Source organism: Grampus griseus, assembly GCF_964374135.1.
Source record: "Grampus griseus genome assembly, chromosome: 4".
NCBI classification, from domain to species: domain Eukaryota; kingdom Metazoa; phylum Chordata; class Mammalia; order Artiodactyla; family Delphinidae; genus Grampus; species Grampus griseus.
The window spans coordinates 82,395,002-82,408,063 of NC_138997.1; the positions used below are offsets into that span (position 1 = coordinate 82,395,002).

At 47.4% G+C, this 13,062-nt stretch overlaps 1 protein-coding gene across 1 annotated transcript in view; it reads right to left on the bottom strand.

Moving 5' to 3' along the window:
* NWD2 (NACHT and WD repeat domain containing 2) overlaps positions 1-9,725 on the bottom strand; it is a gene marked incomplete at both ends in the record, with an annotated part of 186,828 nt that extends 177,103 nt beyond the window's left edge. Inside the window, one exon of the mRNA XM_082653949.1 lies at positions 9,575-9,725. Within this exon, the coding sequence (XP_082510075.1) occupies positions 9,575-9,725 (151 nt within the window). The remainder of the gene's footprint in view (positions 1-9,574) is intronic.
* Positions 9,726-13,062: the final 3,337 nt, after the last annotated feature.

Sequence of the window (13,062 nt, forward strand, 5' to 3'; positions counted from 1 at the left end):
CAAACTCGACTGCTTTGTAGATGAGTGCCTGTTATCTGTAGGAATTCTATCATTTGCCATCTTAAAAGGTGTTTGTGAGTTTGTCCTTTTTAGTTGTATATTGCAGCATATCAATGTACCCCAAAACCTAGGGGTTTAAGACAAATTATTTCTAGAGAGATAAAGTGACTTTTCCCAAAGCCCTGCTAAGCACTTACCTTACAAAAGTATTCTGATACGGATATTTGCACGGAATTTCTGCTTTTATATATAAGGTATGTAACACCCTATAGCTCACTGTCTCCTCTTCTTTGTATTAAGATATTTCACTGGGATAATTTGGGGTATGTCAAACTAGATGATCTGATTTAAATGATCCTGGGTAACTGAAGGCTTCCACCGTGTACAAATGCTAAAGTCGAAATAAGTGAATATTCATGCTAGGGAAGAGAAGCCCTTCTGGAGCGGAAGACTCCTGGACTCTCTTTACTGCCCCGCTTACCCTCTCCAGAATCGGGTGGGAGGTTAAAGAGTGACTTGTTTGACTGGAAAATGTGGGAAGAATAAACCAGGCAAGCTCTACCCACCTGCTCACCCCTCTCCCTGGGGAAGTGACCCGTCTGTTCACAGAGAGCGTGGCTGTGCTCCCCGCTCCAGACTCCTGTTCTGTGGAGCAGACCCTCCGTCCCTCACCCTCCCCAGCCCCACTGCCAGTGTGGGGGCAGAAGACTGTCTCATTCCGATGTTTAGTGCTAGGAAGCACAAAAGCATCCTCTGGTGTTACCTTTGTCAGCAAAAATGGTGATAATTTGATTTCCTATCTGCAAACTCTTTGGTCTTTTTTCCCTCAGTTCAGAATTTGGGGGGATCTAGAAGGGTACAGTTTACAGAGTCACTGTCAAGCCTCAACAACTCATCATCATCACAACAACAGCTATTATGATTAGTAACTTGTTGAGCACTTGCTATGTGTCAGGCTATCAGGTTACTACATGTTCACGTGTTATCTGATTTAATCTAATTAGGACAAAGCCGAGCCAAAGAAACCACACGACATAACCGGGACTTTCAGTAGCTTTCATAGTTGGCCACCATGAAATCCTCCCCTCCCTGCATGCACGTGCCTCACCCCACATCACGAGATGGGGTCTCCTTCCCCTCCCTGTGACTCTAGGCTCACCTTAATGACTCACATAGATAGGACGCAGGGGCAGGGAAAGTGACATTTTGGGACTTCGGAGGCCAGGCCTGAAGAGGCCCAGCAGATTGCACTTCCTTTCTCTGGGGAAGCCAATCCCCTACAATGAATGCTGAATGATGAGAATAAGCTGGCGCGAGGGAGCCCTCATGGAGGAGCACAGAGGAGCCAGACACAGGAGTGAGAAATGTGTAAACCAGTAAATCACTGGTTTAAGTCACTGCGTTTTGGGGCAAGTTGATACACAGCAAGTGAAACAAAATACAAACTTGCAGACGCCCTTTAAAATGGCAAATGCACCATTGCTATGGTGTAACAAGAATTTTTAAAGATCAGTAGATGATTTATGAAACCATCAAGTCACGATCTATTTGGACACAGAGTACCTATATGGTCCAAGTCACGCTTTCTTAAATGTCATTCTAAATGAGCCACTTTCAAGGGACAAATGATACCATCACCTCAAGACATCAGCGCCACTCTTATTCAAAAGGATAAAAGCTCTTCGTTGAATAATCAAGGTGATCCCTCTCTATTCCCTGTAGAGATCTCACCATCTCTTTGCCTCATATTCCATTACTGTAGAGAACAGTTTCTACACCCTGGCTCTCCACGCCTTCCTCTGGGGGGCCCTCCCAACCCCGCATCCTCAGCCCCAAGCTGGCGTACTCACCCTCATTGTCTCTTTAACGCTCTGCTCATATTTTAGCTCAGTGCCCATCACATATAATTTATGATTCACGTAAACTCTGTGAGAGCAGAGACCCGCCTGTTTTGTTACTGTTGTATTCTAAGCACAGAACAGCACCCATATGGAGTGGGTACTTCACTCATTGGCTTATTAGTGGTTGAATAAGTGAATATGCCTTCCCTCCCACCCCGGGCCAGATACTGTTTCTTGGGGTTGAACATCCGATAGCACTTCTTTCATTCTCTCCCTTGTGATGGAGGGGCTGGAAGCCTGGAGGGTCCTACTCGTACTTGTGGCCAGGGTCCGAATGCAATCCCGTTCTGCCAGATGGACAATCTGTGTGAGATCTGGAGGGCAAGGGGAACCAGGGAGGTTCTTCTGCCACCAGCTGTGGTTGACACTCAGGTTCAGCGCGTGCTTGTAGAAGCCAGCCAGCTACCCAGTCCCCAGCGGCAGCTGTGATCCTGGCAGTGGCTTCTACATTTTCCTGCCCTCTGGGTGACAGCTTTGGCAATGGGACCTAAATGCCTAATGGTGCCCCTGACTTTCACTCCTTCAACCCTTGCACTGTTTCCTACAGTATCTGGAACGGCTTTTATTTTTACTACTGAGTTCTGATAGCTTCACAGATGGCATTCCCTTGAGGGCACGAAATGCCTTGTTCCTCTCCGCATATCCATACCTGCAGTGTCTGGATCACAGTGGAAACTAATAAAGATGATAAGGATAATAATAGCAAACAATGTTTAATAAGTGTCCAGCACTGTTCTAAGTGCTTTACGTCTATTAGCTTATTTAATCTACTCAATAACCCTGTGAGGCAGGTACTACTGTCTTCTTTTAGAGATTATGAAACTGAGAACAAATAAGTTAAACAACTTGCTTAAGAAATCACTGCATTACACGGTGGACTGAGGAGTCGTCAAACCTGGCTAGTTTGGCTCTCAAGTCTGTACTTGTATCTAGTATTCTCTCCTGCCTGAATAATGTTTGCTGAAGGACTTGAAGACTCAACCACTAAAATTTTATAATTCATTTATTATAAATGTCCTGTGTGCATTTATCATAAAAGAGCCATTCACGATATTTTCCTTTAAGACTCTCAACTTTGAAAGATATTCTTGCAGCATCAGAAGAGTATATAAATGCTTCTTGTGCTTAACTATTTTTTCTAATGACTCATAAAAACAATGAAAAAATAAGGAGCCTGGATATTAGCATTGTAGGAAAGGTAAGAAGAACCATGGTAAAGAATATTCATAGGTTTCTTGCGAATTTCTTGACACACATCATTCTGCCTCTTGTCTGGGAGCACAAGCTAAAGCCAATGGCCATTGGATGCAGCAACTGTAGGGATTATCGCTCTCTTGTTACTGCGGCTTCTGCCAATTGGAGAATAAGCTTTCCCACCAAGACTCCAAAGGAATGGAGAAGAGAGTCAGGGAAGATGCAAAGACGAGTAAAGTAAAAAGTCTAAGTGGGAATGGCCTCAGCATCCAATCATTAACATTGTAGATAAAAGTGCACAATCTTCAAAGATGACCAGTGCATAAATCTGTGGGGGGGTGGTGGTGAGGGGATGGGAAACAAACAAAAGAGGCATTGGAGGTATCTTTCTCTCCACTCCAGATGTCTCCTGACACACAGAGGGATCTACTAGTAGCCGTGGACAGGGCCGGCACTTATTCCTCAGGGGACAAGTGTCTTTATCTGATGGATGCATTTGGAAGGAAAATCTGAGCACAAACAGCCCAGCCCCTTCTTTCTCTCTTGTAAGTAAACCTGTCATTCTTCTCAGCTCCTCTGTATCTTAAATTTTAGAGGGCTCAACTCTGCCCATGGGGAGGGGTCTGGACTTTGTCCACTGCTGATAGTGATGGGGAGGGTAAGTCTGTGCAATTCTGAGGTTCAGTACTGGGAAACCCACTTGCCTCAAGTTAAAAGCCACATTCCCCAGTAAAGAGCCACAGCCCTTACCTGCAATTACAAAATCCCCCCAGTGTTGAAAACAATTTTTTCCCCAATTCATCTGGCAGTAAAACCTGAAGTGACCTCAGTCGATGGTGGCAAAACCTGACCTTGATGGACATGACGCCACTTACAGTCCTTATTACCCCACTTAGAGCTATGTGTCCAATACAACAGCCAATAGTCACATGAGTCTATTTAAATTTAAGTCAATTACTGTGAAGTATTAAAAATTCAAATTCTTAGTCATACTAGCCACATTTCAAAAGCTCAACCGCCATATGTAAATAGTGCTCTCACACAGAATAATGCAGATAAAGACCCTCAGCATTGCAGAAAGTTCTACAGTACAGCACTTAGTCATATTTTCTTATAAACATATTCATATCTGATTATCAGATATTAATAATAATAAACAGCATATGCACCATTTTCCCCCTAAATCTAAAAAAATGTGGAATTGCAAAATCGCATCTGGCCCAGGGGATCACAGATAAGGAGTACTGGCCTGCTTCAGCTTTTATTAGTTATAAAGGCAATATTTGGTCTTTTTTCAGGTTTAGACTTTACCTATTATGGACTGAAGGACTGTATCCTCCCAAATTCACATGTTGAAGTCCTAACCCCCCACAATGTGATGGTATTTTGGGGTGAAACCTTTGGGAGATAATGGTTTAGATGAGGTCATGAGGGTAGGGTCCCATGATGGGACTACTGTCCTTAGAAGAAGAGACACAAGAGTTCTCTCTCCCCCATATGAGGATGAGGCAGGGACTGGAGTGATAAAGCCACAAGCCCACAGACGTTAAGGACTGGCATCAAAGTAGGAAGAGGCAGAGAAAGTTTCTTCCCTAGAGCCTTCAGTGGGAGCACAGCCCTGCTAACACCTTGATTTCAGGCTCTAGACTCCAGAATCATAAGACTATAGATTTCTGTTGTTTAAAGCCCAATCTATGGTAATTTGTTATGGCAACCCTAGGAAATTAAGACAGATTTTGGTACCAAGAAGTGGGGTGCTGCTCTAACAAATATCTAAGAATGTAGAAACAGTTCTGGAACTGGCTAGAGGCTAGAAGCGTTTTGAGGTGCATGCTAGAAAAAGTCAAGAATGCCATGAAGGGACCGTTAAAGGAGACTCTGGTAAGAGCGCAGAAAGAAAAGAGGAGAGCTGGAGAGATGGCTTCTCAGAGAATACATAAACAATCATGACCAGACTATCGACGACAAAGGCCTTCTGGTGATTCTCAGAAATGAGAAACATGTTATTGGACAATGGAGACAAAGTGACTTATAAAGTAGCAAAGAACTGGCTGAACAGTGTTTTGTGGAAGGTAGAATTTAGAACCAATGAAACTGGATGTTCAGCTGAGGAGATTTCTAAAGAAAGTATTGCAGGATTGGCTTGCTTTCTCCTAACTATAGTAAAATGAGAAAGAGATGAATTGAAGTAATAACTGTTAAGCAAAAAGGAACCAGAACTTGATGATCTTGAAAGTTCTCTGCCTATCGATATTGCAAAAAACATTGTTCTGAAAAGAACAGGAAGGGTGTGGTCACACAACCATTTGGTAAAGAAATGAGTATATGTGTGAAGCATGGAACGTCCCCCCTTAACCCCCCCGCCCAGCAGAAACACGGCCAGTGTGAACTGGAGGAGACAGGTTGACAGAAAGGAAGGCTGTCAGACCTCTTAGGCCCTACAGGACTGGAAACACAGGGCTACTGCCTGTGAACATGTGTTCTTGAAGACAAAGGAAGAATGACCCCAAAGATTCAGAGGTCATCAGGGCTGCCTCCTTGGTTTCAAAGTTGGGGGAGGCATCACCTGGGCTTCAACAGGGGAGGTGGCCTCTGCCTAAAGACTTGGGGGCAGGGCCTCCTGGAGCCTGGGTGGGTGATTCCCTCCCGGCAGAGCCATAAAGGTGAGACTGCCACCCCAGCACGTCCAGAAGGCAAAGCATCACATCAAAAAGGATTATTCTAGAGCCTTAAAACCTAACGGCATTTGTCTTGTCAGGTTTCGGATTTGCTTGGAATCCTTCATCCTTTTCTTCCTTCTAATTTTCCCAGTTTTCTCATTCCTTTCGGAATGAAAAACTTTATCCTACACCTGTCCCCTCATGGTATCTTGGAAGCCTATAACTTATCTAACAGCTTCACAGCTGGAGGGGAATTTTGCTTCACGATGAGTCCTATCTGGAGTCTCACCCACATATTATTTAGCTGAGACTTTGGGCTTCAGACTTGAGAGTTGATACTACAACAAGACAAGGCTTTTGCAGTTGTTGGGATGCAATAAATGTATTTGGCATGCCAGGAGGACATGAATTTTGTGGGAGGGTCAGGGGCAGAATGTTATGGATTGAGTGTTTGCCCCCCGCCCCGAGTTCATATGTTGAAGCCCTAACTCCCAATGTGATCATATTTGGAGGTGGGGCCTTTGGGAGGTACTCAGGTTTAGATGAGACGATGAAAGTAGAGTCTCCAATATGAGATGTGTCCCTATAAGGAAAGGAGCCTTGGGTAAGAAATGAAGCACAGAAGAGGAATACTATTTAACAGGCCCCTCCAATTTCAGTCACAGGGAGAGAACTGTGCAGGCTCCTCTCCTCTGCGTACTCACGGACAATTCAATTCAGGCTAATCACAGTGGAGAAATTTATATGTGCTTTAGAACCACTGTTCCAAGGAGGTATAAGTGCCATTCTGGCAGAGAGACAGTGGTTAAATGACTGGAAAAATTCCAAGGATTAATAAAGATGCCACAGATGGGACTGCTACGTTAGTGGGAGGTGGGACTAGATGAAGTCCAAGGTCCGTCCACGCAAGAGAACGGGGGACAGTTACTCCTCTCCCACACTGGTTCTTCTTGAGTGTCTATCACACAGTGGGGACAGGTCTGATGCAGATATGCTTTTGCATAGGAATGTGTCCTTCAGAGTTCAGAAAATCCTGCCATTTCCTTGAACGCTCCTATGGCTACCTTTTCATGGGGGTAAAGTGGGTCAGGGCAGCTATGGTTCCTTCCTGCTACTCAGCTTCTTGTGGCTGTCAGGCTTCAAGAGGAAGGCCAGCATTGTTGACTACAGCCAGCTGACTTTCTTGACCATATGGGTGTTAAGACATTTACAGAAATCAGGCATGAACCTAAGTACCAAGAGAGATGTTTTGAGGCCCCTGCAGGCTCCAGCTTGTTTCATTCTGCTAGATGAGTTCTGCTAGATGAGCTCCAGCTTGTTTCATTCTGCTAGATGAGCTTAACCTGGTGCCTCAGTTTTCTCCTCTGTAAAATAGGGAGAACACCCTGTGGTCTACCATCCTCACAGGGTTTGAGAACGAAAACCGAACTACTGACTGAGCTAACCTATGTTGTAAAAAACATGTATTATCCTAATTACTGATAGAGAAATTTCATACAAGCTCTGTAAAGCAATCTAAGGGAGATCCTTTCTGGATTCTTAAAAGTACTGCTATGAGTTCAACACAGAGAAGCTTTTATTTAGAGCATAAACTGGATTCCTGCTTGTAAAGAAAAGCATGAGATAAAATTCTTTGTCTTAATTTGACAGCGGAGAGACTCTTGAGTATTGGCCAACAATCTAATACGGGATCGCACCAAAACACAACCATTTGCTTCCTGAGTCATATCCATAAAGATCTGGTGGTAAAGTGCTGTCTCTGACAGAGCATTTACGGAGATCGCAAAGCTTCATGTTCAGGCTCTTAAAAAAAATACCTATCTCTGTCTTTTCTATTTAACATATCCTCGGCTCTCCATTTGGGATAAAAGTTGAAGTCCTGCTCCTATTGCAATTTCTCAGGTAAGAGTCACATTTCTGGGCTTTTAAGATCAATGTTCAAGCTGCCCAGCTCAGTGACCAGAAGGCATGATTCACCCCCTCTCTTGTCTGCTGTCCTAATGTTAATACACGCTGAAGCTTCTACTGTATTTCAAGAAATGGGAAAACTTATAGAATCACATGTACTGGCTTAAGAAAAATGACACTAATCTTGAATATTAATTCAATATTAAGCTACCTTGATATAAATCCATTATCACTGATTTTTATCCTATAAATTACAAATGTAAAGAAAAATAAACTACTAATGATATTAGCAGACTTTTCACTGTATTTAAAAACAACTTGTTTAAAGAAAAGTGTTACTTAACTGGTTTTACATCAGCACACTTAACACTTCTTATGAGGTTTTTTTTTAAGCTCAGGAAAATTAAATTCTCTCAAATACTGTTTTATCAATATTTTTAAAAACAACACCGAAAACTTAAGTTGCAAACTTCCTTAGGTCCTTCAACATGCTGCACAGCCCCACAGTTTTCTTTATCCAGATTTAAGTAAAAAATCCTGTAAGACATAGTTCAGATGAAAGGAATTTTAAAGAATGTACTGCAGCTTTCAAAAAGCCTCCTTAATTACTAAGTGCTGTGAAACAGAGTTGTAAATTGATGAGGACAGTCATACCCTCCCTCAAAAGTGTACAGCCCTTCTAATACTAATCACTGTGGGTTATCTATTTGATTCTTTTCCCAATCCCTTTGTCATAAGGTGAACTGTACCTGAAATTTCTGCTAGCGTTTTATGAAACAGTAATTTTTTTAGAAAGCTATTTTTTATAGGTCCTCTGAATCCTTTTTACAGGCAACCAGAACCTTGGGTTTTGCAATGATGATTCTATCCATATGACTGTTAACTTTCTTTTTTTCCTTTACTTCTCTGTCAGAACCAAGGCTTGTTAGAGTGTAGCAAGTTTCCCATCTCACACGCCTATTTCAGTCTCCTATAAACTCATCTTAGGGCCAAACACTTATTTTTCTGGGAAAGAGCAACTCTTACAGTTTTATCCAAGCCAAGTCAAATGCATCCTACTTTTTCTTCACTTACTGGGAATGAAAGTTAACGTTCAGGACTGTGAATTGATAGGCAGTGATGAGAGAAAACTGACCACCCGGAGCTCAGCCGCTGTGGTTTGTGAATGCAATAAATCAACAAGTTTTCATTTAGCAGCTACCAGGGCCCCAGCCTTTAGCTGGAACACGACTGAGAAGGCCAAGTTCTAGACCGGGGCCATCTAGCCCAAGACCCAACTGTAGAGATGAACTCATCCTGAACGCTCCACCTGGAAACCAGCGTCAGCCTGTTTCGGGACCGCACAGCGCGTTTCCCCTCGATCTCTGCGGATCTTGGGTTCACAAGAGTCTCCTTAGCTCCCCAAGACAAAGGGTCCCACTAGCACACCGGCAAGAGGCAAGCCTCGGGGAACCCCATGCTCTCACTTCGCCTCGGCCTGAACAAGTGGCAGAGGAGGGAGCCCCCATTCAGGAATCTGCCGCGGAGCCGAGAGAGCGAGAGGACGTTTCACGATAACCTCGGAGAAGAAACCGCTAAAGGAAAGAAAAACGGGGTGGGGGTGGGGAGTGGCAGGATGAAGCTTCCAGAAGCGTCTGTTAATACTTCGGACATTTCTCAGACCAAGGGAAAAGAACCCAGGGGGCGAGAAATGGGTGTCCCAGGGGAAGTCAGCAGGCAGAAGGAATGAGCGAGGGAAGAAGAAAAGTGATTCAAATTAAAGTCCCAAGCGCTCAGGACAGCCTCGGTATTAGCTAGAGAAAGGGAGCGCCGGGGACGCACGGCGCGCCCAGCTGTGCCATGGCACTCTCTCTGGCTCCGCCGCGTAGACGGATAGAAGGACAGACGGACAAGCGCAAGCAAAGGACTTACCTTCAGGGTTGGCGCTGATGAAGACCCGGACGCTGCGGCCGGCTGGCATCAGGTGAGAAGGCAGGGCGGTGAGGTTCCCAGAGAAAGCCGCCCGCCGGAGCGCAGAGTCCCGGGGACAGGGCAGCTTGGTGCCCGCGCCGGCCGGCCACATTGCCTTCAGGGAGGAAGAGCCGCCGACTCCTGCTTCTCGGGTTCCTGCCCGCGGCTCCGCGGAACGGCTAGGTCGATCCCCGCAGGCGGCGCGGCTCAGAGCCGCTCCGAGCCCGAGGCGACGCGGGCGAGCTCCGTGGCACACACCAACGGCCGGCGGAGAGCGGCCATACGGACCCTCGGGCCCCTCTCACCGCCGCCTCCTGCCCCTCTGGGCGTCAGCCTTCGCTTGTTGCCAGGGCTCAGCGCAGTAGCGGGCGGGAGCGGGAGGTCAGCGTGGCGGCGGCTACGGGCGCGGCGCCTCTTTGCGCCAGGAAGCCGAGTCCATGGCCATGTCCCCGCCCGCGCCCGCCGCTAGAGGAGGGGGCGGTCAACGGGGCCCGGACAGAGAGGGCAAGTGGAGCGGACCAAACTTTATCTACAAAAGGCGTCCGGAGTTTATCGCCAGCCGCCTCCCCTGGGGCACAGGAATATCCCGCGACTTAATTAAATTAAGGGCGGTTCTGTTGCGGGGGCCTCGGGCTGCCAAGGGTCTCCCTGGCTTCTCTGAGGGCGAGCCCGGGCGCTCCTGGCTGCCTCTTCGGTGGACGACCAGAAAGAAATTAGCCCGAGATTTCTGCTACTCCTCCTCCAACTCTACTAAGGGTCAAACAAGCCCTGAACATTTTCCAAAACGCTCTCATCCCGGCGTCTGCGCGTTTTTTTTGCCTAAGTGCTGGGAATTCCGCCTCAAAGTTAGACGCACCACGGAGCCCGGACTCCCAGGGATCGAAGCACCAAAACTCGGGACCGTCTCGTGCGTCCTGGAGGGAATATCACCGTGGCCGTTTCTCTTGGCGCAGGTGGCGAGTCCTGCCACTCCGTTCGCTCCCCACGCCCAGCAGAGCCGGGGGTTTTTATAGAGAAGCAGCGCCGCTCACGTGCTCCTCGCCGCGTGCTCACGGAACCTTTTCTAGAGCCGATCTCCGCAGCGAGCCCTCCCGAGGTCTCTAAGTCTCCAGGGGTTATTTCCTGCTCCCACCCGGGCACATTCCCGGGCCATTCCGCCAGCCCGGAGGCTCCGGGGCCCCGCCGCACGGGAGGATGCCGGGAGCCCCGCGCGCCCTGGCGCGCGCCTGGGCTCCGCAGACCAGTGTGGACTCGGGGGAGCGCCGCCCCGCGCAACGTCCCGCAAAGTGCAGGTGGCCACGGATTGGAGCCAGGTGCGAGAGATCAGAGTTGGCGTGGAGCAGCTTTTTCAAGTTCGTGCAGAGCGTGAGTTGGCTCCACCTGACGCTGATCCAACGTGGCCAGAGCGCATGGGGGGACTGTTGCCTGGGGTCGGGGCGTGAGGTGGACAGTGCAAGGAGTCTGATCCACGTCCGGGGTGACGTGAGATATAAAGGGACCGAGCCATAAAATTGCCATCTCCGGGCCGCACTTCATTGTACCTCCAAAATTCTGCAAATCCCGGGGCACGAAGGAAGTGTGATTGTGCTGTGGGGTGGCGGAAGTGAGCAGGGCGTGCTTAGAGCCTTAACGGGACTTTGGTCTCCAAACCCCTTATGCTGAGCTTTAGGGCAGGAACTCCTGGCTTTTAGAGAGGAAGAATAGCTTTTCCAAATCTTTGAGATTGGGGAGGAACGGCTGGGCACAGGGTGAAGGTAGCTCAACTGCTGGTTTTAGCCTCTCACCTGGGGCTTCTGCTGTAGGCAGCTCCTGGCCTCCTCCTGGCCTGCACTTCTTCTGGGCCCAGCTGGTGGCAGTGAAGTCCTACGCACTGCTGTTTATTTTGTCACCCCGCCGCATCACCAGCACACACTTTCTGGGGTAACCTTTTCGGAGAATTGGGTCTCTGGGTTTTTAAGGCTGCCTCTTCAGTACTGAGAACCAGGGGGGCACACAGCAGTCCTTACTTTGTAATAATTTGATGCAACCAATAAAGAAAACCTTGAACGTGCCCATGTATTAGTTCAACTGATCCCACTTAGCAAATTATCTCCTTCCTCTCTCCAACCTCATTACTCCCAGGTGGGAACTTTCTTCAGCAGTAAGGACAACTCTCTGAAAGCTCTCCTGATGTCCCAGGAGGTTCAGACTGGGCTCTCTGGAAGAGGTTATGAATATACAGTGTCTATTACAGTATCATCCTTTATGAATATACAGTATTTGTTACTGGAGAAAGGAGAGCCAGGACCACTTTATGCCTGATCTCAGTGTTGTTTATGAGACTGATGAGGAGTTGCCAGATTGTCAAGGGCTCGCCGGCCTTCCTCCTTCTCATCCACCGCCTCGCCCCACCCCCCGCCTCCTTATCTGGTGGTTTCTCTCTTAAAAATCAAACTAGTGGGGCTTCCCTGGTGGCGCAGTGGTTGTGAGTCTGCCCGCCGATGCGGGGGACGTGGGTTCGTGCCCCGGTCCAGGAAGATCCCACATGCCGTGGAGCGGCTGGGCCCGTGAGCCATGGCCCCTGAGCCTGCGCGTCCGGAGCCTGTGCTCCGCAAGGGGAGAGGCCACAGCAGTGAGAGGCCCGCGTACCGAAAAAAAAAAAAAAAAAAAAAAAAAAAATCAAACTAGTGTTTGTGTCTTCTGACCTTTGTTTCAGATCTCAAAGTGTTTCACTTTCTTAGGATGACTTTGGGATTTTGGGCAGCCTCTATAACCTAATTAAGTGTTCTCGACAGGCCGAAGTTTAGCATCTGCCAGTGTCACTGCAGACCAAGGATGCAGAGGAGAGAGAATTGCACGGTATCTGTGGGACCAAGCTTCCAAAGGCTCCCAGCACAGCCAGCTTTGCGTCAGGTTGAGCCGGCTGCTGTCTTTGGGTTATCAGGGCGGTTTCTACCTAAGGATACCCAACCTCCCCCTGCCCGCCCCCAAACGCACGCTTCTACCTTCTTCCATTCTGTCTCTTGTTAACATTGGATAGCCTAAAAACAGAGATTCATTCATTAGCATGCAGATGGCATAAGGGAAGAGTCACTCATGGTGCAAACATTTTGTTATGAATTAACTAGATCTGTTTCCCACCCTGAGGAACTGTAGGCTGTACAAGTGGAGGGTGGGGAGGGAGAGAAACTGGAAAGGGAAGGGAAAGAGTGGGCATGAATGTGGAAGGCAGGCCCCGACTTACAGTATGGAGACGGCTCTGTTTTTATCTGTTTAAAACACTTTACAAACATGTTATTATTACTCCCATTTTATACACACAAAAAAACAAGGCTCAAAAAAGAGAAATGACTTACCCAAAGTCATATAACTAGTTAATGCTTGAGCCGGGATCCAGGTACTGGGGCCCCTGTCTCAGTAGTCTTTCTAACACAACATCTTTGTTTTCTAATTTTGCCCAGGTCTGACCC